At 39.6% G+C, this 26,076-nt stretch overlaps 1 protein-coding gene across 2 annotated transcripts in view; it reads right to left on the bottom strand.

Moving 5' to 3' along the window:
• Positions 1–2,362: 2,362 nt before the first annotated feature.
• pdzd2 (PDZ domain containing 2) overlaps positions 2,363–26,076 on the bottom strand; it is a 92,767-nt gene continuing 69,053 nt past the window's right edge. For both annotated transcript variants that reach the window (XM_053481132.1, XM_053481133.1), the window contains 17 exons: positions 25,345–25,464; positions 24,961–25,075; positions 23,838–23,911; positions 23,406–23,622; positions 17,923–18,040; positions 17,570–17,702; positions 14,572–14,653; positions 14,277–14,380; positions 13,946–14,108; positions 13,100–13,836; positions 12,867–13,011; positions 6,749–9,425; positions 6,381–6,498; positions 6,138–6,239; positions 5,047–5,320; positions 3,901–4,035; positions 2,363–3,654 (listed from right to left, as the gene is read on the bottom strand). In XM_053481132.1, the coding sequence (XP_053337107.1) occupies positions 3,488–3,654; positions 3,901–4,035; positions 5,047–5,320; positions 6,138–6,239; positions 6,381–6,498; positions 6,749–9,425; positions 12,867–13,011; positions 13,100–13,836; positions 13,946–14,108; positions 14,277–14,380; positions 14,572–14,653; positions 17,570–17,702; positions 17,923–18,040; positions 23,406–23,622; positions 23,838–23,911; positions 24,961–25,075; positions 25,345–25,464 (5,481 nt within the window). In that variant the 3' untranslated portion in view covers positions 2,363–3,487. The remainder of the gene's footprint in view (positions 3,655–3,900; positions 4,036–5,046; positions 5,321–6,137; positions 6,240–6,380; positions 6,499–6,748; positions 9,426–12,866; positions 13,012–13,099; positions 13,837–13,945; positions 14,109–14,276; positions 14,381–14,571; positions 14,654–17,569; positions 17,703–17,922; positions 18,041–23,405; positions 23,623–23,837; positions 23,912–24,960; positions 25,076–25,344; positions 25,465–26,076) is intronic.

Below are 26,076 nucleotides of genomic sequence, written 5' to 3' on the forward strand. Positions count from 1 at the left end.
TGCTTTAATCGCCGAGTTTGGGACAACTTCCTTGCATCTTCAAAAAGTTTGTGCATGTGAAAGCTGGCACGCTGCTGCATCTCTACGCATCTTTGGTGTAAAAATAGCCTGTTTCTCAGCTGCTGCATCAACACTGTCTGCTCCCACCCCTGCACATCAATACGAGCTATTTTTAAGTCTTCTGGCAAAAAGAATCCTTCATTAATTACGGTCTAAATAAACATTAAGAAACTTAGGATATTTCGAAACCATCTGCAGTTTTATCATAGTCTAGCCGTCGTCCGAGTCCGAACACAGATCCATATTTAGCGGAACATCTTGCGCCAGGTTTTAATGAATTTCTGGCAGTAGGAAAGTGATGGCAGGACTCTCAGGGGTCTCTCGCTGCCATCTGCACAGGTACAACAGTCGACCGTGTTGAAGCGTCTGCAGACTCGTGCCAAGTGGAAGGTTCGCTTTAACACATGTTGTTGCAGTAAAGGTAAAAAGGTCCTCATGTGTCGAGTATCTGTATATTAGGATGACTGAGCTGTTCGGAGGCCAGACAAATTTCAGCTATTAGGCAGATATATTGATGTACAACAGTGACGAAATTCCTCAATAAAAAATAGCATTGCAAAAACTGAATAAAAACGTGCTGCAATAAAAATATTTGAACTTTTCTTCATTGATTTTTGATTTGATCTAATGGATAAAACTTACAGTATTTACAATGCTTTAAAATTTTAATCACTGCGATGTATTATAGACAAACACTATGTCGCTAAAAGTATTCGCTCGCCTGCCTTTACATGCATATGAACCTGAGCAACATACAATTTTTAATCCATTCTTCAGCTCTTCGCAAGGTTTAGGAGTGTGTTTATGCGAATTTTCGACTTTTCTTCCAAAAGGCGCATTTGTGAGGTCAGACACTGATGTTGGACGAGAAGCCATGACTCACAGTCTCCGCACTAATTCATCCCAATGTTCGAAAATTCCCATAAACGCTCTTAAACCAGTGGACATCATATTAAACCCTATAGATTAAGAATTGGATGTTACTCAAGTTCATATGCTGTGTGTGTGTGTGTGTGTGTGTGTGTGTGTGTGTGTGTGTGTGCCCTGGGATTGCATTGTACCCCGTCTTGTGCCCTCTAAGTCTCCTGGGACAGGCTCTGATTCTCTGTTCACAGGATAAAGTGGTTTATTAGGAGATAAACCGAATGAATTTAAAAGGTCAGTATTTTCGCATTGCACTATACCTAAATGCTTGAATTACAGTTTCATTTGAAATATACTATAAAACTACAACGAAGTTGCAGTGCTAAAAATTCTAAGCATACAGTAAACGCTGTGTAAATGCGGTAAGGATTTCTTTGCCATTCAGATCAAATGGCAATGCAGAAATTGCTTTGATTAGTTCATGTAATTCAACGTGCTATTTGGCTTTGATGAATTTGGACCACTGTTACAGTATACTGTACTGTACGTCCATACGGATGGCCCCTTAACACTTAAAGCATTTTAGCCATTATATGTTTTGCTGTTTTTTTTTTTTCTTTTTTCTTTAAATAAACATATATAGAGCTCAGGATTTTGCAGTATACTGTACATGTAGGGTGTAATATTCTTTTTTCAGCACAAAATATAAAGGAAATATGATGAACTGAATTTTAGTTCATTTTAACTAAATATACAAACATGACTGAGTTAAAAAAAAATGAAAATAAGTACACATAATGACGTTTTTATGGGTTTCTATGATCAAAAAATATTAATAATAATAATAATAATAATAATAATACGCTAATTTAGAAATTTCTTAATTTCTGCGACGTAATTCCCATGGTTCTGCTACTGGTAAATTGACTCTTTATAAAAGTAATAATAACTTTTGCTCTACCTGACAACACAAATACACAGTTTGGAGGTCTGAAACCTCCATGTTAACACAATCCAGCAATACTTAATATAATATTAAAAAAAATAAAAAAAAATTTTTTTTGACCTACAGTATGCTGAGTTGCTCTGAGACTATATGAAAAATATGGTCACCTATCAGTCTTATAAAACATCTGGACACTCCTGGTAATGCATACAGTTCTCTGATTTCATTGTGGAAACACATTGCAGGAAATCATGCAGAAGCAGGTTAAGCGGTTCACATCATGTACGTCAATGGAACATATTCTCAAATGCTTTTCTGCTCACTCCGGATCAAAAAAAAAGTGGTTATTTAGGCAGGACAGTGGAGGTGTTACATTCCACATGATTCTTTGTGAAGAGAATTTAAGTAGGTAAAAGACACCTGTAAATATGGGCAGGAATTGCATGGATTTTGACAACAGCACATTTCACGCAAAACAAACAGTAGAAATAATTCAACTGAAAAACTGATTTTTTTAATTACAGTATAACACAATTCAAATATAATGTATGTCACAAATACGTTTTGCACAAAATGCCAGGCCTCTTTCAGGTGAACTTGAACATAAATAAAAGGTCCGCATCTACTCAGAAATGTAGCAAGAGCTCACGCATAAAGCTGCAGTACCGTCGTGGGTCAAGACTGAGGGAATGTTAAGACAGAATGCAATGAAATAAATAACAAAACCGCACTGAAAAAACAAAAAAAAAAAAAAAAGTCATGTCTCTTTACAAATGGTTGTGATTAAGAAACGCATGTGCGAGTGTAAATGCAATCCACAGACATATCCATATTCCAAAATGCTGAATCGAGATAAGCTGCGGCTCGTGATTGCAATATTTACACGAATCATTCATGCAGAATGTGATTTCAACATCGAAAGCAATGTCGATTCAACAGCTCAAGGTCTGTAAAATATACACGCAATTAGGTTCTGCAAAATGTTCTGCAGATAGTCAGGAAAACAAAGTGATTCAAAGCATTGCTGGTGAAATGTATGACGCTTTCCAACATGACAGCTACTAGGTTTCATCAGAAGTGTGTTATATTGCAAATACAATAGCTGTTTGGGTTTTTTTTTTCTTTTTTTCTGAAAACATTCCAACCCCCCCAAAAAACAAGCATGTTATACAGGAACTGTAAAATCTTTTTGGGGCTGTGAGCAGGCTAAAGAAAAACAAGTAAGGAAGATCAAAGCAAATAAAAGGGACACAATTTCACCAAATGTCAACATAAAAGCTTCAAGTCAGTCGAGCAATCAGAGAAAGAGAACTTCAGAATATTTGGGTAGGATGCTTTTTTTTTTGTTGTTTTTGTTATTTTTTACAAAATAAATCCGTTTAGAGCAAAAAAAAAAGGAATTCCAGGGTTCAGGGAATTACACTGTACAAATAAGTACCTGCTTAAGCTACAAAGATTGCACAAATACTCATAGAGGAGACTCCGAGCCCTCGCAAGAAAATCCGAGATGTGGTACATAAGAAGGGGGGTGAAAAAAAAAGTCTTCGTATGTAACAAGAAAGAAGAAGATCAGCTTGTCACTGCGTTTACATGCAGCAGCGCACAAGTCCTCTGAGGTCATACAGAGGTGCGTGGTTTCCTAATGACTAACTGGATCGGGCCCTCGGACGCAGTCTTTAGAACATTCCAAGCGTCGTAGTGCATCAGGCCCTGTAAAGACTTCCCGTTGATAGCCAGGAGCTCGTCTCCGACATCAATAACTCGAGAGAGATCGGCGGCACCTCCTGAATAAACACATATAAAAGACATACAAAATGCACGAAAATGCATCCTTAGTTACACTTTTTTTTTTTTAAACACAATGATTTATTTATAATCAAGCTCCTAAAAAGGTGCAACCTACAATTTGAATATTTCTTGTTAAAGAAGCATTTAATTCGCTTTGCCAGCATGATGCTGAGTGATGCCTTAATAGCAACAACATCCCCCCCTAGTGGAGTTCAGGAGTTCAGATGGGAGGAGGTGTTTACCTCGGAAAACGCGTTTGATGTAGAGGGGACGGTCGCCATGGGCTGAAGCTTTGCCCCCCTCCAAGCTGAAACCCAGTCCTGCTGACGTTTTCAGCAGCTCCACGCTTAGCGCTCCATCTGGCCCAACCTCCACAGCTACGATAGAACACACAGAGCACACGAATGCTGAAGAGTATCCTTTGATCGTACATGCTAATAAAATTATTTAAATATACTACCAATAACAACAAATAAAAATTATAATAATCACCATCGTCATCATAGTGATGGCAAAAAATAAAAAGTGTATTTTTCCCCACTCTAATACTAAAATCAGGGCCCTGATATCCAACACTGACATAAACATCTTACCAGAGCTTTATCTTAAGCCAGGAAAATTAACAACAATCATCGTTAACCCTTTACCATCCTTCTCATCTTTTGGGTAGAGCACATTCAAGTTATATAACAGTTATTGTTATATAAAACCAATATCACGTTTAAGGTCGCTCTATTATATTGGATATCAGCACTTGTGTTGTACAGACCTACCATTATGTGAAGTTGTGTAATTCGAAAAATGTGTCAAACTCAACCTAATTGAGCCATCTTTACCACTCGGTTGACTATGCCACCGTATGCTAAACAAAAGCCCAAAGTAGATCTAATGGTACTAACCTAAAGGTCTAAACGTTAGCATTTTATGTGTCTTTTAAAAACAATTATTTTAAAATGTATTGGTACTTTTACCATGAAGTGACATCTCAACCATTTGGAAGAGGCCAATTTAGGGATATGTTTAAAAACAAAAAAAGTATTTTATTGATATTATAGCCCCAATCATGATGCTGAAAGGTGCAAAACATAAAAATAAATAATTTCCTCTTTGCTTGATTCATGTGTCATTTGTGTCGTGACATCAGTCAGTGATCAGATTCTAGAAAAATACGTGAAAAAATATCAAATACTGATATTTTGTTTTGATCTGCTACATTCCCACTGAAAACTGTAAGTATTTAAAGGTATTAAAACATAGGAAACCTGTGCTATCCACCCTCTTCTGTATTCATGAACTGACAGATGCATATGATTGGCTAGTGCCCCTGTGGTTGATATATATATATATATATACATAGTTATTTATTTATTTATTTATAATTTTTTTACCTGCTCCATTTTCCCTGTTGATGTCTGGGAACGCTGAAGAAGAACACGTTCTGGGTTTTATAAGAAGTTCCTGTCTAACTGTGACCGGTTCACTGTCTTTGCCTCTCTGGATAACCACAAGAGCCTGTTTGGCTAGCTTTGTCTGATGGAGACAGGAGAGAGCCTCGCCATGGGTTCTCCCACTCAGACTGCTGCCGTTTATGGACAACACAACGTCCCCACGACGAATGGTACCTTCCAAGCCAGCAGCACCTTGTGTGAATACCCGATGGATCTGTCGAGGGGGAAAATATTTCTTTTTTAGACACATTAGATATATGATAAAAAATTATTATAAGGGGTGTTCAAGTCAATCTGGGACTTTTCTCAGGCATGAAGCCATAATACTGATTATAATAAAAAAAAATAATTCAAGGACAGTACAGTGATGAGTCTCGTAGCTGCTGTAAAATATTCGAATGGTGCAACTTTTTAAAGAAGGGTGTATGTCCATGAATGATGGTGAGACCCTTGATCCACGAAAATCAACAGACAACTTTTTTTTTTACCAACTTGGAACTATACAGGCATTCATTTATTCATATTTAACACCACATCTGGAAGTTATTGCCACATCCCTGTACAATCCTGACCTCACTCCAAGCCATTTCCACGTTTTGGCCATTAAAGGAGTTCCTGGGAGGCCATGTTTCAGACCTGCAACGAGCACTCTGCTCATGGCTCTGGCATATCTTCATGGCATTTAAGCACTAGTGAGACACTGGGATAAGTGCATTAGTGTAGCATGGGGAAAAAAAAATATATAAATATATATAAAGGAAAAAAAGAGTTATAACTCTTATTAACTGTGTTGTGTTATTCTGCATCAAAAGTCCCAGTTTGACTTGAATGGCCCTTGTAATTTCACTGTTAAAGCATTAAAACATAATGAATATACTGGGAACATGCTGGCCAAAATAATCCTATACAGTAGACACATCTAAACTAAAAGCAATTAAAATGTGATTGCACAATAGGGAAATATAATAACACAACATTAAAAAAGATAAATATAAGATATAACTGTAAGGAGTGTAACTAGGGACGTTTACAGTGATGGATTTCTGCTCCAGGTCCACCCCACCGGCGATGCTGAAACCCAGTCCGGAACCAACATCTTTTATCAAGATCACAAAGTAAACATCCTCGTTAACCTGGACAAAAACATTTAGACATACATTGATTAGAGTCCTGAGCAGGAAGAATACATCTGTACTAAATATAAACTAAGAAAGCAGGTGATCATATTACGGTTATTACGGCTAATTTTCACATATCATGTGTTAGAACATTACCTCGGAAAGATTTTTAACCTGCTTTATCAGAGTTATCACATCCGATGCAGCCGGAAGGGAATTCAGGACATCCTGTACCTTCTTCTGCTCCGCAGGCGAAGATGATAAATCTTTCAGACTGTGATAGGAGGAACAGGAGTTATAATGCATCGTGAAATGAAAATGACAAATTATGGTACTCGGGTATTAAATAACAGGATCAATAAATTAGTAGGTACTTAATTACGCTTAAATAACCTTTCCCATCCATGCAGACTTTTTTTTTTTTTTTATAAATCTCATTATTATAGACGGTAGTTGTTAATGTTTAGTTTTCTGCAAGCAGTCAAATATTACACAGAGTCAACTAGAACACATTGCCTACTCACCTAACAGACCAACTTGATTGTCTCACACTTTGCTCTTGTGCATGCTCCCCAGGCTCCGACATGCTTATCCTAGTCACGATGGTGCACTGTGTGTTGTCCGATGGGGGCTGTGTGGGCATTGCAGGTTGAATTTCCAGCTCTGTCTTAAACATGACATCGCCAGGGTCTTGGGAGAAGTCCTGAGTGCATAACTTATCAAGCTCAGGCATGCTCAGTGCCCGGAGTTCCCTCAGTTTCGACCGTGATATCCCACCATTAAAACGAGCATTGCGGGAGCGCAGGACCGGTGGAGTATGTTGTACTGCACTGGACTCAGGTACGGTACCCTCAGTTGTCACCCTTTCCTCTGGACGTGGCCCAGCGGATTCAGGCGAAGGTGTTGGTTCAGAATCGCTCGTAACTGCTTTAGAAGGAGAATTCTTTCGCTGCAGTAAAGAAGAGTGACCTGCGTTTAAAATGTCTACACAGGAGCTAAGACTCCTTTTCAGACCGCGATTATCATTGACCTGGTCTGGGCCTGACAACCTCTTGTTGAGAATGGCTTTGGGGACGATGGCGTAGGACTGGATGTCGATGCCTTTTATGACCGGACGATCAAAACTGGCCAAGTTCTCGAAGGATTTAATTCTTTGCTGAACAGAAAACGAGTGTCGTTTGAGAATATCGCCATCTGTTGAGTAGCTCCTTCGGTCCAATGCTTTAAGGTACAGTTTGGATTTGCCTGGTTTGAGACTCGTCTCTGAGGTGGACATGCTGCTACACACTTTGTCGTCGGGTTTGGTTGAGCTTTTAATCGAATCATTTTCCTCTTGTTTAGGCGTAAAAGAGTCGCATGTTCCCAATGAGAGTTTGGGTGCTGAATCTTCATGCGCCGAGTGGCTTCCTTGAGTCTTTGTTGAAGTGGTATTTGCAGTTTGCTTGCTTGCTAGAACCGGTGCCGATGAAGACGTTGGGGATGAAGAAGACGACAGGCGCACTTTGATGAAAGATCTTTGTGTAGCTGCATTCTCACCTTTCGACGCCTCACTTTGCGCATGATGAGAACTTTTATATTCTGTTTCAGATTTGATAGTTTTATTCGCTTTGAAGGTGTTGGACAGATCTGAGGGATTCTTCTCCTGGCTTTGGTCAACTGGTTTATTAAGAGAGGAACTACTCTTCTCTTGTGATCTACTGATTTTTGGACTACTTGTAGGAGTGATTCTTTTGACTGGTAGTTTAGGTGACTGAACGGGAGAGCAGTGAGCCTTTTTTAATAAAGGGTTTTCGGCTTTGGGAGTCCTGCATCCTGTTTCCTCTAATCCTTTGCATTTACTCTTAATACTTAAACCTTTAAGTTTGGAAGAACAGCTTGATTTCTCTTCGAGTTTGAGTCTGCTGTTTAAGCTGGGTGAGAGGGGGTTATTGTTCAAAGTTTTATGATTCAAAGGGCTGGACTTGCTGTGATTTTCAGAAAGAAGAGACTTGGAGTCGTGCGTTTTTTCCTTCTCTGTGTCCTTTGTAGCTGGTGTACTGGATGTTTTTCCACTAGAAATATCTAAAGCCTTTGGCTCCGTTACAGATGACATGAATGGCACTTGCACAGTGTCGGGTCTACACGAGGTTAACACTTCATTTGAATGCATTTTTGATGTCCTTTCTTGACTCCGCTGTCTATTATTCTGAGCTTCAGGGGGATTACTGACACTTGAAAGTGTCACGCTGTTTGTGACAGGTGCCAAAACCTTTTCAGCTTTACTGTCTGATGGCTCTTGATTTGACAAATCTCCCTGAGTCACACGTATTGTCTGCTTTTTTTCTTCAGAAACATGCTCTTCTCTCAAACCAGACTCTGTACTTGTAGCCTGAGGAACGAGTGGACTCTCTGGTTCTGTAACAGAAGTAGAAAAGTTTGCCTTTTTTGAGTCCTGTAAGTGCGAAGGTGCTTTTTGAGGTACTCCGTCACCAATCAGCTCCTTGTCCGTCTGGTTTCCTGAGATATCCTTGTTAAGAGTCGGATAACTGACCTTCTCTTGATTTCTCTGACTGACTACGCTGTAACACAGCTCGACCTCCTCATCAGTGTCAGTGTCCTGAGTATCTTTACAGTCACTTTGAGGCTTTTCATTTTTCACAGCAGCGTCTATAGCGGAGTCACTCTCAGAATCGCTATCCTCTAACATATCGTACATGCTCGGCTTCTCCTCGCATCCTTTCACGGAAAGGTCTGCGTTTTCATCCGAGAGCTGACTATAATTCCTGGAGTAACTGTTCAAAAATGTCTTTCCTTTCGGCAAAAGGCAACCATTGTTCCCTGAATCCAAGACGGAGAAATCCAACACGGTTGGCTGTAGTGATGGGTTAGTCAGACTTTCCTCGTTTTCTGGGTTGCTGACGCTATTTTCCGCACATACAGGCATTTCGGCAGGAGCAGCGGAAACTGTCTCTGAGACTGACTTTGCATTGATTTCAGATGGGTTTAACTCGTTTCCGACTTCGTCGATGTAAGTCACAGGAACCTCTTCACTGTGGTTTGTGTCCATCTCTGTAGAATTCGGTTCTGTCAGGGGAAATCCTGCATTTTCAACCACAGTTTTGTCCGTGCTTGTTTGTTCCTCTAGGGGAGCTCTTGCCGTTTCCTGATTATTAGACGGTTCAGTGCTAGAAGTCATCATCAAAGTAGAGAGACGATCTACAGCTGAAGAAATGAACAATATTAAAGGGGTTAGATAGAATTATTTCACAAAAACAATTTAATGTTCAGTAGACAAGTGTGATGGTATAGTTATTATAAGGTCAAATGGGTTATACTGTATGGTGTATATAAACAATGGCTCTTTTTTTTTTAGCTTTTCCCTCATACAGTAATTACTCTCTCTATTTCCCTACTATTTGATTTCGCTTTTTTCATGTTTATCATGAAAATATTTCTGTTTGTCCCATATAAGTTAAAGATTAAACTAGGGCTGTCAATATTAATTAATGCATGTAATTAATTTAGAAATTTTACTGCATTACTATTTTTTCATGTTTAATAAAAATGACCAAGTCTGACCCGTATGGCTTCCTGTAATCGCGGCGTTGTTACCCGGCTGTGCATGCTAACCGCACATTTAACACGGATGATAGGAATACTAGAGGAACGATCACCAGGTGATGGCAAGTTTCATTATAAAAAGCTTCTAGATTAAATTTTGGGTAAAAACAAATTTGTGTGCTCAAGAATACATTTAATGTAAGATCTGGGAGTGGTGTCTCAAGCAATTAAGAATATAGGTTGTTAATTTTCGGATATGAGGACCAGGGTTCAAGTCTTGCCATCAGTGAGTTGCCTCACCCCATACTACCCAGCCATTGGATGCACTGCCGGTCCCATTAGAGAGATTTTAAATTAAACATTTGTTTAATGTTAAAGTTTCAGCTATAATAAAACTGCATAATCTGTTTCCTCTAACCAGTCTGTCATGCATTTCTTTATTCAACATACAAGTCAGAGTATTTTAAAATTGTGATTAATTGTAATTAATCGCATACTATGACTGTGATTAACTAGATAAAAAATTTGAATCGATTTACAGCACTAGATTAAATACAAGTCTGAAAACATCAAATATCAATCAATCAAGTACACACTGAAACAAGGCCCTGCAAAGTTTTTTTTTTTTTTGCGGTATAAATGATCTCGAAAATAGCTTTTTTCAGAGACAGTAAGCTATTCAGACACATTTCCATAAAATTTCACTGCTTTGAATTGCAAATGATATTTACACACAGAACCACTGCTGTGGTCTCAGCCCTCACAGGCAGCCGGCTATTTTTTTTAAATCACATCCATACTTCATATATAGAGTTGCATGAATCTGAAAAATGAGCTACGGAGTCATAAACCCAAAATCTAACTTATTATAACACAATCTTGATGCAAAGTAAATATGACTTCTATGTTTGAGATTTTATTGCTGCTAAAGGCCTAGGAAGCTACTTTTGCTACAAGGGCTTTCCTGAGAGACTGCTCTCAATCGAGCCGTGGGACTTCCTAAAGTTACATTATGCTATTTATACAGTATGTGCATGGCATTAAAACTTCATGGACAAGTTTCTAGTGAATCTGACTCACGTTTACAACAATTATAACAAAAAAAAAAGAACAATCACAATTTAAACAAGCATTAGGACATACCCAGCAGGAACCTTAACATTGGATGACCATTGTCATGTAGTTGCGATGATGTCCGCCATTGGAACAATGTTGTTTTTGACCATTAGAATGACTTTGATAAAATGATGTTAAGGCAATGATGAATGACCCAAACAGAATGATGCAATCACAACCTCCAACCTTTATTTGGAGCGTGTATGGTGATCATGATCCATTGGCACAACATCCGGCCACATCCACAGTCCCTTAAATTTCTAACAGACGTCTCAGACATTAAGTGGTTTTTATGGGGTTTTTTTACCTTGTTTGCTGCTTTTCAGTTTAATACGCTAAATTGCTGTTATCTGGTGTATATATTTATTCTGCTCAGTCCATTGACTTGGTATTACATCGCCACACTGTGTTACATCTTACTGTAATCAATGTTGTTCCAATGGCATTTCTTTAAAAAAATCTACATAATATTACCAAATTACTATTAATGATGACAAACCAAAGATTCTTACTTGGTACCTAAATAATTACTCTGGGTAAGTAAACAGACTAGTGGCATTAGATTAATAAAATACCATGTTATTGTGTTAGCTAGCTTGCTCTATAATGAATAAGCAGGTCACTTCACTGCCTTATGTACATTTACAGTAAATAGACTGTGGAAGAAGAAAAGAAAATTTCTAATTTTGCAGATGTTAAGCCAGATATCTCTATATGATTTTCTTCATCTCATCTCATCTCATCTCATCTACTCAAACAGGATCGCGAGGGGGCTTAAGGCCTTACCCAGGGCACAAGGCGAGAAACACCATGGACAGGCTGCCAATCCATTGCAGGGCACACCCAGACACACACACTATGGGTAATTTTGAAAAGTCTATTATTCTAATCTGCATGTCTTCAGACTGTGGGAGGAAACCAGAGTACCCGGAGGAAAACCCACCAAGCACAGGAAGGACATGCAAACTCCACTCACACAGACCCTGAGGCGGGAATCGAACCCAGACCCCTGAGGTGCAAGGCGACAGTGCTAACCACTTCAGATCAAAAACATTTAGACATAAATTATGTTTTTTCATATATATAATTTTAAAGCATATGATTAGTATTTATTTATGATGTATACTTCAGTTCACACCAGTACCCCCTGGTGTGCAAAAGTATTACTGCAGAAAGTGTAGCAAACATTTTTGGAACTAAAAAACAGTTGTTAAAACGATCCCGTTTTAAATAAAATTGAAATAAAATCAAAAACATATCAATTGTTTATGTCATTTGTGTGCTGTGTAAATTGCTGATTACTGTGCAAACTGTATTTCAACTTTTAAATTTCCAGGCATGTTTTTTGTTTGGTTAAACTTCTTTTAAAAAAAATAAATAAAACAATACCAGGCGATCTACATACTACATCGAGGCTAAGGCATTTCTACATTAGCACTGGGACTAAACTCTATGGTCGCTATGACAGTGAATGGATTCATAGTCACCACTGTTACAAAGCCGGTTGACTGCAGTTCCATGGGAGGTGGAGGACACGGGCACTGGCAGAAAGGGAAAGTCTGTTGTGCTCCAACGTCTTTAAAGGCAGCATGGGGAAAGACAGACTGTTCTCTTCATTACAGTGCACAATCATGACTCAGATTGCAAGTATTTAGTGGCTCTCATGACTTGGACTCGGCGGTTATATTCTCAGTTATTGAATTTGCAGAGACATAATGAAAAAGTCTTTCCATTTCGGAAAGATTAAACATCTTGGAGCACTACAGTCTATTAAGAACTAAAAGGGTAGATGAAACCCTTGAAGAAAATAAAATCATTAACCAATGTTTGTCACCCGTTCAAGGTAACACGGCATCCCTGATAATGAACATCTTTTTACTTTATTATACTTAAAAGTAACGCAGCATGTTAAAAACTAAATCAGGCGCTGCTTTGACTGTAAGCTTGATGCAATAAGTAAATACTTAAAGATCACTCGTATCCTACCTGAGACTGGTTTCTGTATCTCTAAGGTCAGTGTGACTGGCAGGTTGTGCATGAGATCGCAGATTTCCTGATAGGAGCAGGTGCGCACTGGAGTGTCCCCAATGGTCACGATTTCATCTCCTACATTCATTCTCCCCTTGGCTTCCTAATAAACAGAGATGAAGGAGCAGACTGTAATTTTTAGTCAACAATATTGAAAAACTGATGACACTTTTCCTTAAAGAGCACTCTACCCTCTCGGCAGCGCCTCCAGGCCTGAGGCCAGTAATCAGCACCCTCACAGGAGATGACTTGATTTCTAGGTCAAGTCCAAAAGACTCAGATTCACTGCGCTTAAGAACAACAGTCTCAATAGTGCAGATCCCTGCCAGTTCACTGAGTTCGCCTCTCCTGCAGTGGTGCTGCGTTCTCCCTCTCTGAGTGGCTTGGGTTGGTGAAGTGACATCCTCAGGCTTGGGTTTCTGTGCCGGGTTGGGGCATTCGATACTCATCATGCTTTTCACACGCGTCACAGCTTTGTGCTCCAGCTTGGGCGAGCGCTTAGCCTCTTTCCTGGCGCCGCCGTGCTCAGAAGAGAAAACGGGTAGTTCGGCACCGTTACCTCCTCCTCCTCCTCCTCCTTCCACCGACTCCAATGAGCTGCTGTAAAAAGGAGTGACAGCTTCAAGCCGGTTGCCCTCGCTGCTGTCTTGGCTTTCGTCGTCCACTTCCAACGACGAAGCCGCGGCGCCGATGCCCGAGTCATCCTCCTGGTGCTGAGCGGCGTCCTCGTTTCCTTGTTTTAGGTGACAGAAAGGTCTTTCGTCTTCATCTTCATCGCTGGCATCTTCATCTTCATAGCAAATAACGCAGCGCTGACGTAGGAGAGGGCTACGGACCGACCCGGGGCTGCTGGTCACGCTAGGTTGCCGGTCCGTGGTTCGATTACCAGGGCCGGATGATCTAACACAAACGCTACCCTCTTTATAAGCTGTAGACAAAATAAATAAATAAATAAATAACTCCAGTTAGGATTTAATCGACTTCACGGTACAGTAGTGATACAGGGCCATTCCAGCTGGCTGGACTTTCCGTGTTACCATGTAAATGAGGTGCTGGTGACTCATCCACTGAGAAACTGCAGCTCCTGCTGTTGTGCAGCATACCATCATCACTCGAACCCATCGCTGAAAGGGAAGACTGGCTGGGGACGTCATGGGAGAAGTACTGAGACAGCTCGGCTTCCGAGCTTAGAGAGGCTTGCTGAAGGGAAAAGGGTTTGGAACAGAGATGAAAGTTGAGAATAAAGCTCAAAAATCACCAAAGAAGAAAGAAAAAATTTTTTTTTTTACATATGCATTTGAATAAATATCATGATGATAATCTTTTTAAAACAAATTTTTTTTTTTTTGGAAAGAGCTGCTTATTTACTCGACTGGCCGGTTCCAAAAACCTCTTCATCGTCCAGCTGAGGGCCTGGTTGCCATCACCTTGCCTGGCCTTCATCATGGGAGAAGGGCTTTTGGATGATTGTCCTGCATACAAAAAGCAGTCCGTCAAAGGGTGAATCGTGAGCGCAAATTAAAACAGCATAACTCATATGTGCATCTGAGCCAAAAAATAAAAATAAATTAATTAAATAAAATTAATCAGCAAAGCGGCACTCATTTAAGCAGAACCTTCCATCGAATAACTGGGACGATGAAATTGAAGAATTCGTTCTTACCTAGACTGTAGGAAGAATGACTGCCCATGCTGTCTCTGTGGGTAGAGCGAGTGATCACTTCGTCCATCTCCTGCTCAGACATCTGAGACACACACACACACACACATACAGATGAAGGTATTTTAAAAGTGATTATATAAACTCCATTGCATCTGTTCAGTATGTACATTAGATAACAGTACATAATAGTTTTAAAATAGTTTTAAAGGTGAGCTTTAATGGTGAGTGACATTACACCTACATATACGGGGTGTCCCAAAAAAATGACATCATTTCGTAGTCTAACAATAGCCAATTACTGCTTAAATGATCTCAAATTTAAACAAGATGTTGCTCTGTGTTGCTATGCAACAAAAACTTAGGTCACGTTTCATACGAATTGCAAAGTCCGTTATAAAATCTATATCCGTTATTATTATGTTGTTGTAATATTTAGATTTTTCAACATGATGTCTATTTAATTTCGATTGCCCAGGACATGTAGTTACTCAGATATTCATATTTCTAATGATGATGTCAATTTTGTTTAGGACACCCTGTATATAGTTTTAGTGGTATCACTCAGTACCTATGAGGTCCTCTAAGACCTTTCCTTCTGAAGATAAACTATTCGGGGTGCTGTTGCCACCAGGTGGCACCACACACTCCATGCAATAGAATAACAACTTAATAAATGATGTGCTGACTGATGCTGGGATTCTTTACACACGTCTGGAAGCGAGTAAATTACAAAAAAAAATTATAAGCAGAGTATTGTGGAAATGTGAACATATATAATGGGAAGTTTATAAAGATCAAAAACGATATTAACTTCAACTACACTTCGTGGTCATCAAATCAAATCACCTCAAATCACTTCAGCACAAATCACTTTAAGCATATTTGCACTGCACAAGTCACTTTTAATATGTGGATTGCACAACCTTGGACATAACCATTCCTTTATTACCATTTATTCGGCTGCTCTTATTGTTTTACATTTTTTCATATATTCTCCATATATTTTCTATATTGTGTATTTTGTGTACAGATATTTTATTTTTAACTTTTATTCGTATATTTTTTATTTTTATTTTATTCTTCTCTAGTTAAACTTACCCTTTATTTTAATTTTCATATTTATTTCCTATTCATATTCTTAGGTCACGAGCAGTTGTCTAAGCATTTCACTGCATATCGTACTGTGTATGACTGTGTATGTGACAAATAAAATTTGAATTTGATTTGAATTTGATTTGAAGAGTGGAAGAACAATAGGTTAATAAAAGTGTAATGCAGTTAATCCAACTTTTTTGTTTAAAAACGTAATTTGTTTTTTATATATTAAAAAGCAGAAATTATAATATGAGCTTATAATAATCGTTCATCTACTGTACAGTAACAACCATATCTTGTTAAGAGTTACAGTAGGTCTGGATCTGAAGCCAAATCTAGGAACACTGCATAAAGCATGTCTTATCATAGGGCACCACACACACACACACACACACACACACACACACAGAGAGAACAGTCACATAATTATTCAACCCTACATGCAATTTAGCATAACCCAGCATGTTTCTGGGAGGGGAAAGAAAAGCGCAGTGAGTCTGCTCACATATAGTGATCCAAATACCCAGTGCCGCTCACTATACTGCCCTGTACATGTATAAACTTATATTATTATTATTATTATTATATAACTCTTTGATATTATGCACAAGCTTGTTCCTAAATCTTCATTTCATTATATTATAATCCTCACGATCACTCACAACCACCATAACTCATATGAACGCCTTACTAAAAGCTAGGAACTGTTACATATACTGTACTCTATGTAACGAGACTAGACGGATTTTTGTTTCTGTTTATGTCTGTGTTAAGGAATGTGAACGAGTCCGCAGACAGATTTGCGCCTGCAAGCTGAAGGTAAACAGGAAGCAATTATGTGTGGTTTATGTGAGTGAATAAAATGCCAGAATCTACAATTCTCTGGCGTTCGAGTCAAAACGGGATTTCTGATTGTGCAGAATACCAAGTTACACAGTCACGAAAGTTAAAACCGACCTTAATTTCTCTAAATAATGCTCCTGCTACACTAATGCGCTTAGTGCTTAAATACCATCAAGGTCCCATCATTACACCGGGGCCATCACCAGGGGTCTGCTTCGTGTCTGAAACGCTGGCCCCCCAGGAACTCCATTAACGGCGCAAACATGTAGAAATGGCTCAGGACTGTACGGGGGATGTGGCGATAACTCCCAGCCGAGTTCCTGTAACCTGTTGGTGATGGATTGTGTGTACAGTTCCCACTAACCTGCAGCAGTTTTTCAGGATTCTGCACTGGGCTCCGAGCCAACTCAGCCGGGATCGTCCTTCACGGTTGTGTGGCTTTCTTTAAAACCTTTGCAGCACCCGCATGCTTTACTGCGGCTGAGAGTCTCATCACCGCACTGTGCATGACTTTACGTCTTCATTCGCGAGAAATTTCATCACGAGTCCCGGTTTGACTTGAACGCCCGTGATGAGAAACTCTAGTGCTTAAATGTTTTTAAAATCCTCACACCTATACACATATACAGACCTTGTGGCTCGGATACATTAAAGCTCGACATACTTGAACCCATTTCCTCCTCTTGTCACGTGGGAGGCGTTACAGCCGGCTTCACGCCGCTAACTTCATGCTCCGTTAGCTTTAGCGACCTTTTTTACCGCGTCAGCATATTTCAACCACAAACCCCCTTGTGGCGTTACTCCACCGTGGGCTGTTCCTCAACATCTTCATCTATTAGCGAAAGGGAAAACCCGATCCAGCTGCACACGGGCCAAAGGAATGTTGTTTACGTTTCTGGTTTTCAAGCCTTTTTTTTTTTACATGACGATTAAAACGTTAACAGGTGAACACCGTTCTTTTTTCACGACTGCTCATGTGGCAAAACGGGAAAAAATGCTGATGGAGATCGTCTGGAGACATTTTTAGCTATTCCTAATTCCTAGTGTTTGTCTGACGTACCTTGGGGTTGGGATGTCGGCTGATGATGAGGCTCACGGGGCCGGGCCCGCACTCGCTCAGGATGGCGTAGGCTTCACTCAGCGCGGCATGTCTGAGGCTCACGGAGTCCACCTCTAACACCTGGTCCCCTCGGCTAGACGTACAGACAGACGGTTATAGAGATCGCCTTTTAGAGAGTTGTTGATAAGTTATGGTGCCATAAATAAGTTATGGTTTCGACTGCAACGATTAAATTCTTTGTGTATCACAGTAGTAATACCAGTGTGATATCGGCTTAAAAAGTTACTACAGGATAACCTCCTGTAGATGAACAGCGACTAGACAGTCGCATTAAGAGATTCATTTTGCAACACCTGAGTCTGCCATCCATCTTGGCCACAGATCCCGGAGCCAGGCTGTGAATGTAGATCCCAGGAGCGCTGTTCTCTAGCGTTAAACAGCAGGCGCCGATCCCCAGCCCCACACCAGCCTCTGAAACACACACACACACACATGAGAGTGGGTTACGGCTGCCTTTGTAAACAAGCTCATTAGCCTGGAAATGAGCAAGACGCATTTTAGGTATAACCATTTCATCCAAGTGTAGGCCGGGGGATAATTAATTACAGTGGAACTTTCTTTTGAACTTCTCTTGGCTTGATATATATATATACTGTATAACTCCAAATCCACCCGGATGAATTATATCGAATAACATTTAACATTACGATCATAATATAACATAAAACATTCACTTTGTTGAAAATTAAACGTTTTAAATGTGATCATCATGAATTCAAATAATTCACCCAATATACAGGGCCGTGCAAAAGTCTTAAGCCAGAATTTCTTGTATTTTAATGTAGTCTTAAGGAATAGTTCTCTAATAGGCTCTCCTTCCTGTCTAGTCCAGTTTACTCCACACGGTGACCTACGAATCATTCAAGCTCTAAAAAAAACCTTCAATCTTAAATGTATGACCGCGTGAGAAACAAGCGCAGATGATCGGATCAGTCATTAGTACACCGATGCTGAATGCTGAGTGGTTGGAACAGACGAGAGGGGAAATGAGGTTGCTGCTGAGACTGTTACATTACAATTTTTAATCTGTAGCTGTAGCAGTGTGCTCCCTATTGAAACGAAAACTGACCCCATTTTAAAACAGGCTATTTAAACGCGTATAACTTGTAAATAAATTCACTCACTCTCTCGCTCATAGTCTATACGGCTTTATTCTGTATTCAGGGGCGCGGGGACCTCCCAGGAGGCTTAGGGCACGGGGCAGGGTACACCCTGGACAGGGTGCCAATCCATCACAAACACACACTCACACACACAATTTGGGAATCCCACCACTGTGGGAGGAAACCGGAGTACCCGGAGGAAACCCACCAAGCACAGGGAGAACATGCAAACTCCATGCACACGGAGACGGGAATCGAGCCCGGACCCTGGAGGTGCAGGGCGACAGTGCTTGTAGGTAAATTAATTAATAATAATAATTGATTTAGGATCCACTTTAAATGATTGTGTCCTATTAATATGATGTCATCCTCGATAATAATGATAATAAATATCTAATTTCTTTTTCGAGCTCTAGTCGCAATGACTCACGGGACATTTTTCATTTTACTTTTAAGACCCGTTGTTCGGGAGTTCCCTACACCGTTCACAGTTCCCTTTGAACTGAACCTTTTCGCTCCCTGCGGTTGGGAATCACACTTAACATGGCTCGACACGTTCCGAACACACCTTCTATCTTCTTACGCACTTTGCAGCATGTCGCATTAAAACATTCATTTACATTACATTTTATTCTACATTATGTAATATGAAGATATCAGCCATGGCTCAAGCCTTTCGCTCAGTACTGTAGATTTACATTCTCTCTAACTAAAGCTAATATTCTGCACTTTAACTTCATTCTTTGTCACACATTGTCAGTCTTGAGTCATCTTTCCTGGTTAATTTCTATTTAATTTTGTGCCTGTGAATAAAAGTGCAAGCACAGATTGTCCAGGTGCACTGGATTTAACCAACCAGTCTCTCTCACACACACACACACACACACACACACACACACAATAATGAGTCAGTTCCACTGAGAGCAAGTGTAAAATAAATTCCCTCAATAGAAACCTGGAACAAAATCAGCACAAGTAAACGTTATTTGTTTAGAATACACTCTGTAATGTTTCCTTTTAATTGCATTGACCTTGTTGATACTATAACTGTAATATATTGGATTTTCGCTCAGACCTCCCAGGTTGTGGGTTCGAATCTCGGCGCCAGTCCGTGTGCGCGGAGTTTGAATGTTTCGATCCCGTGCTTTGTGGGTTTTACATGAGTACTCATAGGTCACTTGCCATCAGCTATCCATGATGAATGATGATGTCGCCAAGCATTACATAACTCTCACTCGTGCTCCCACTGTAACCCGGGCAGGAAGTGCAGCTCGTTTCCCTCTCTGCGGTGTTCTCCCAGGGCCTTGTGACTTCCACAGGGTGGAAAAAAAAAATTTCCATATAAACATAATGCCCCTTCCAGCGGCTGTGAGCATCGAGTGCATGGAGAGGAAACCTTTGATGACTTAGGACGCAACAACCAGAGTGCATAAATAATAATAATAATAATAATAATAATAATAATAATAATAATTGTAATAAATCTCAGTTTGGGCAAATGGATCTTTCTTTTTGTCCTTTCTGGAATCCAAATAAAGGAGTGTCAGACTACTCATTAATTCATGAATGACTTTATATACACTTACAGTTAAGTCTTTCAGGAAACACTCATTATTTACAGCGTATTCAGAACACAAAGTTAATAAAGAACTTATCAAGTCTTTAAGGAAATATACTGTAGACCCCAGGGCAGAACCGTGCAACAGCAACTCTGGATATTAACCTGGCTCAAAGTACAGTGCTGTGGAAAAGTATTGACCCCCCCTTATTTTTTCATAATAAATTAAATTAAATGTAGATAAATTAAAGAAATGGAAAAAAAAGTTTTACTGCAAAAAACTGCAAAATGCCTAAAGATACACTTTTAATATTGCTTGTTTATGTAACAGCCTCAGCAGCGACCTCATTTCCCCTCCCGTCTGTTCCACCCACTCAGCATCAGCAGTACAGTATACTAATCACCAGCCCGAACATCTGTCAGCATCTGCACCTGATTCTCACCGATAGCCGTAAGTTGCATGACCTGGAGAGCTATTCCTCAAGACTACATTAAACATTCAAGAACGTTTGGCTCTTTAGTGGCAAAATATGAAGAAATAATGAAGACTTTTGCATAAGACTTTAGTTTTCTTTTAAATCTTTAGGGGTTGTTGTTTTTTTTTGCTTTTTGGGAAATGTTAAACGAGTTAAGTATTAAATCTTCTCTTTGCTGTGAGATGAATTTTGGCACCAACACACTTTAGATTATCATCTTTCACATCATTCAAAACCCACAGTTCAGTATAGCAAACCCATATTTTAGGTAATTTGCCTGTATGATTGTAAAGATATTGCAAGACTATGTTGTGCTAGAATGTCACAAACTCTAGCAGAAATGAATCCTGTGATACTAATGTACTAAATCTTTCAATCATCCCTCCAGTGATTGGCCGTGGCAGTTATAGAACTTTCGGATTCTTCCCCCTTGCTTGGTGTGTGTGTGAGACTTATGTCCTATATGTCTGAAAATCTTTTTAAGCAGAAGCATGAAGACAGCAAGATTTCGAAGACAGAAATTTTATTTGATAATTCACATTACTTCTCTAAATGATACCAAAATGAGATGTCAGGTTACTTATGACAAGACGAAACCCACGATCTGTAAAAAGGCTGTGAAAGGAAATCGTGCCTCGACTTTAAATGCTCTCATAAATAAAGAAAAAAAGAAAAATCCTAATAAAAATAAGTACAGAGAGATTTCCCATGGAAAGGGGTACGGCGAGATTTCCCATGACTAATTTATGACCAAAATTTGTAGTGAAATTGAGCTGTGCCCATGATATGACTTTATAGTTTCGAAAATAGCAATGACATGCAATGCACTGATGGACAAGCAGACAAGATCACTACATACACTCATTCTCTCTCTCTCTCTCTCTCTCTCTCGCACTCGCTCACTCATTCTCTATACCATGTATCATGCACAGGGTCACAGGAGGCCTGGAGTCTATCCCAGGTAGTGATGGGAAGTTTGGATCATTTTAGAGACTCTCGTTCATTAAAATAAACAAATCTTTTTTTAGCTCATTTCATTCTTTTGATCAGGAATAAAATAAAATGTTATTTTTTTTATAAACAGACCCCCAACACGTCTACATACACAAATTTTGCCTATAGTTCCAGTAATTAAAATATTACAATGCAGCTAAGGACATATTATGATAAACAGAACGAGCAGCTCACCTCTCATATCTTCTGGTCCGAGTCGTTCATTCTTTTAAATCTATTGCACTGCATAGTGTCTGTGGGAGTCACGTGACAAAAGAACGAACGATTCGAACCAAAAGACTCGAAGGTAACTACTCATTTCTGTTTCATTTTGTTACATAACCTACGGAGGATTTGCGATGCCCAGTAGAAATTGAACTAATCACTCTATAAGGAGTCACGTTATAGACTCGTTCAAAAAGAATGAATCGTTTATGAACGATCCATCACTAATCTTGGGGTAAAGGACGAGGTACAGCCTGAACAAGGTGCCAATCCATCACAGGGCAGGCCCAAACTTACATACTACGGGTAGTTTGGAAACACCAGTTATCTACTCTGCATGTCTTTGGACTGTGGGAGCAAACCAGAGTGCCCTGTGGAAACCCATCAAGGACGGGGAGAACATACACACTTCATGCACACAGACCTGAAGGCTGTAAACAAACCTTCGACCCTGGAGGTGCACAACGCCACTGTCCCGCCACATAACATATGGTGCATTTGTGCAAGTCACACAGTGACCTATGGATCATTCAAGCATAAGAAACATCCAACTTAAGACATGAAGCAGTGAGAAACAAGTGCAGATGATGACAGATGATCAGGCCGGTGATTAGTACATTGGTGGTGAGGTTGCTACTGAGGATGTACTCAACAAGGTTAGATTTCCAGCCAGTGCCCAAACCCCAGCCACGGGATGCAGTGCCGGTCCAAAGCCCGGGTAAAATTGGAGGGTTGCGTCAGGAAGGGCATCCGGCGTAAAAACCTGTGCCAAGCTTGTACGCCCCTTTTGCAGCCGAAAGACCAGCAACAACAACATTTACTGTAGGGACTTCATTGCCTGTTGCAACGTTAGAATACGTTGTTCCCATTTATTTCCTTTAATTTACATTACTTAATTAAACATACTATAAAGAAATGTATACAGTAGGTTTGTGCAGTACTGTATCTGTATTAAATTAAATAACAGATTCAACTGTTGAATAAATTAGTGGTTCCCATGGCAACAAATAGCATGTGGTCATGACGTTGGTTTTGTTTCCTGTCCTGTTACTGATTTGCTGGCTCACTCTGTTCAACTTATCTTGATTAGGGTTAACCTTCTGTGTGTGTTTACACACTCTGAGTGCCACCTTTTAACCCACGCAGCTGGAATTTTAAGCCTAACAAGTCAAAATTTTTATACTTAGATCTTTTGTCTTATTTTTAATTGCAGATGATTTATATCGATCTCCCGTCTGCTCATATTTTGTCCCGGACTGTGATTCCTCGGCTTGTCCCACTAGAGCGCATAGTACTAAAGATGATCATACACAGACTTAAAGTCTTAGGAACATCTGAGCAAAAGTGCGACATCCTAGAAAAATTTCCATCAAACATATATTTAAAAACAAACCAAAAAAACCCACAAAAAAAACTATTACCTTTATTTAACGTGACTTCCATGATGATGCGGTCTTTAGGACCTGGTCCCTTACGGTACTCCCCTTCATCGAAGCCCGCTGGTACAGGGGTGCTGCTGCTGGTGTTGGAATTGGGCGAGCTGGAACGGCTGAGCAGGGTGGGCGTCGGGCACGGGGTCAAGCTCGGACTCCTCAGACGGGTTCGCACAGTTAGGGTAACGACCCCTTTCTTTAGTTGCTGTTTGTTTTTGATTTTAAGGAAGAAATGATAACAGAAAACATGATGTGACAAAAAATGCATTATAATACCCTTATTTCTGCATGATTTATATTTTATAAAAACATGCTTAAGAAATAAGAAATTAACTTTTCACGATCGGGGTGTGTCCAAGAACTAATCCCCCCCCCCTTGTCCATTTTTTTACACACTGCTGCGACGATGAAAGGTTTTACCTTGAAAGTCTGAATGGCCTGCTGATGCGTGAGGCCTTGAAGAGAGTCACCGTTTACTTCGAGGATCTCGTCTCCTGAATAAGAGGGAACAAAAGAGAAAAAATATGTATACTGTCACAAAACACGTGTACGTTATATTAAAACAATTTTACACCAATTGAATGATCTATCGCAAAAAATGCTCAGCTTAGGAACTATTATAAATCCTTTATATACCGATATATACTTACCTTTATATAATTATATACTGAGCAGTAAATTAATATATAATAATCAGTATTTTATTATAGTGCATTGAAAGGGAAGCACACAGTAAATAATTTCAGGGATATTCAACTAAAATTAGGTAATCCCATTAATTTTGGTTCGGTTCACAGAACATAGACCAGTTGTTTTCAATCTTCCCAACAGCCTGCGTGTTTTTATTCCCACCGAGCAGGAGCCACACCTGATTCCACTTGTGTAATCAGTTCATCTTGGTCTCCAGTCGACTATAAAACGTGCCTCATATTTGGCAGGAATAAAACAAACGGAATGAACGCTGGGTTTCGTGGTTCAAAAAATAAAAGCTCATCAGTTACTAAATAATTTGCGCTGACGTTTGCGATTGCATAAGCGATAGAAGATCGTCTGCAGAAACCGAGCTAGTTTGTGTGCTGATAGATTACAGGGGGCCATAAATAAAATCTTTAACATATATGTGGAGAATACACTACTAGTTAAATGTTTGGACACAACTTCTAATTCTGTGATCTTTCCTGATTTTTATTTCTTTCTACATTGTAAAACAGCGCTGAAGACGTCCAAAACATGCAATAATCTAAACGTAGAAGGCGGGAAAGATGGGAACTCTAACCTAACTTTTAAATTGGAAAAAAACACGTCTTTTTTTTTGCCATGCACGTCTTAAAACAATTAGACACTACATCAGCTCAGCGTCCATGTAAAGAGCTAAGTTGGAATCTCTAATCAGAATGATATCAATTAGATTAAAAGAAATATTGCAGCGTAGCTACTAAGTGGTCCATTTGTTCGTGCACTGATTTACACTCCTGCAGTATTTCAAACCCATCACTAGATCATTCTCATTGGTGGTATCATGTCTCATGGTAGTATCTCTCACCCTCCTTGAGTCTACCATCGGCTGCTGCAGCTCCATTGGGGAAAATGGTCTTGACGAATATCCCCATTCTACCTCGCGCAGAATCTTGGCCTCCAACAATGCTGAAACCCAGACCCTAGACAGAACAGATAGACAAAGACATTGTTTTGCATTAAGTACTTCAGTTGCGGGTACACATTATAGCTCACTTACTCACTCATCGTCTATATCCTCTGTACAGAGTTACGGGGAGCCTGGAGCCTTACCCAAAATACTTAGGGCACCTAAGACTTAGGATCCGAACATCTAAAACCTAAATCTTTATTCGTTTTTTTCTACATTGTAGGCCAGAGATGTGTGTAATGTGCCCTCTGTGTTAGAAGCGTGTCCAGAGTGGACACTCACCTTGCCCTGTCCTTTCATCAGGACGATGTTGGAGATAATAGACGGTTGCGCCAGTCGCCATGGAGACTCCACTTGAGCGGTACTTAGGGAACGTGCCGATTTCTTCATGACCTGATATTCCTTGGTAAGATGACAAAGAGACGCATGAATAAAGCATGAGAATGATCAGACATGTTCATATCTTTCAGTGGGATCCACGAAGCAAGCAAGCGTCAATATTAGCATGTTGATTTGTTTCAGTCATACAACAACTTTAAGGCATGGACCTGTACCAGATTATTCTCACGACATATCAGATGACGAGTAATGCCTCGAGGGTGAAACGTTAAATAAATAGTGACTGACAAAAAGTGAGTGAATTTGATACTACAGAGAAACACCATAATGCGGTATTTCTTTTAAATTAAGATTTTATGCCTTAGGTTTTCATCCTATAATTATTTATATCATAATCCCAAAGGTCCTGATTACTACTCTTGCATACACTCTTGACAAAAAGGTTTATGTTAAAAGCAGGAAAAAGTAAAACCCTTTTCGAAATGTCCCAGTTCCCTTCTTCTTTAAGTATGTAATTGTAAAAATGTCATAAAATTATTAAATCTGCTGCCAATTCAAGGCGATGAAATGGTGGCTGGCTTAAAAAAAATGCTAACAAAAGACAATCTAAAATCATTTCCCCCCATTTTTCATCAGCGTTCAATTGTCATAAGATCTATCCAAAGAGACTTTTTT

The sequence above is a fragment of the Clarias gariepinus genome, chromosome 21 (genome assembly GCF_024256425.1).
Source record: "Clarias gariepinus isolate MV-2021 ecotype Netherlands chromosome 21, CGAR_prim_01v2, whole genome shotgun sequence".
Classification (NCBI taxonomy): Eukaryota; Metazoa; Chordata; class Actinopteri; order Siluriformes; family Clariidae; genus Clarias; species Clarias gariepinus.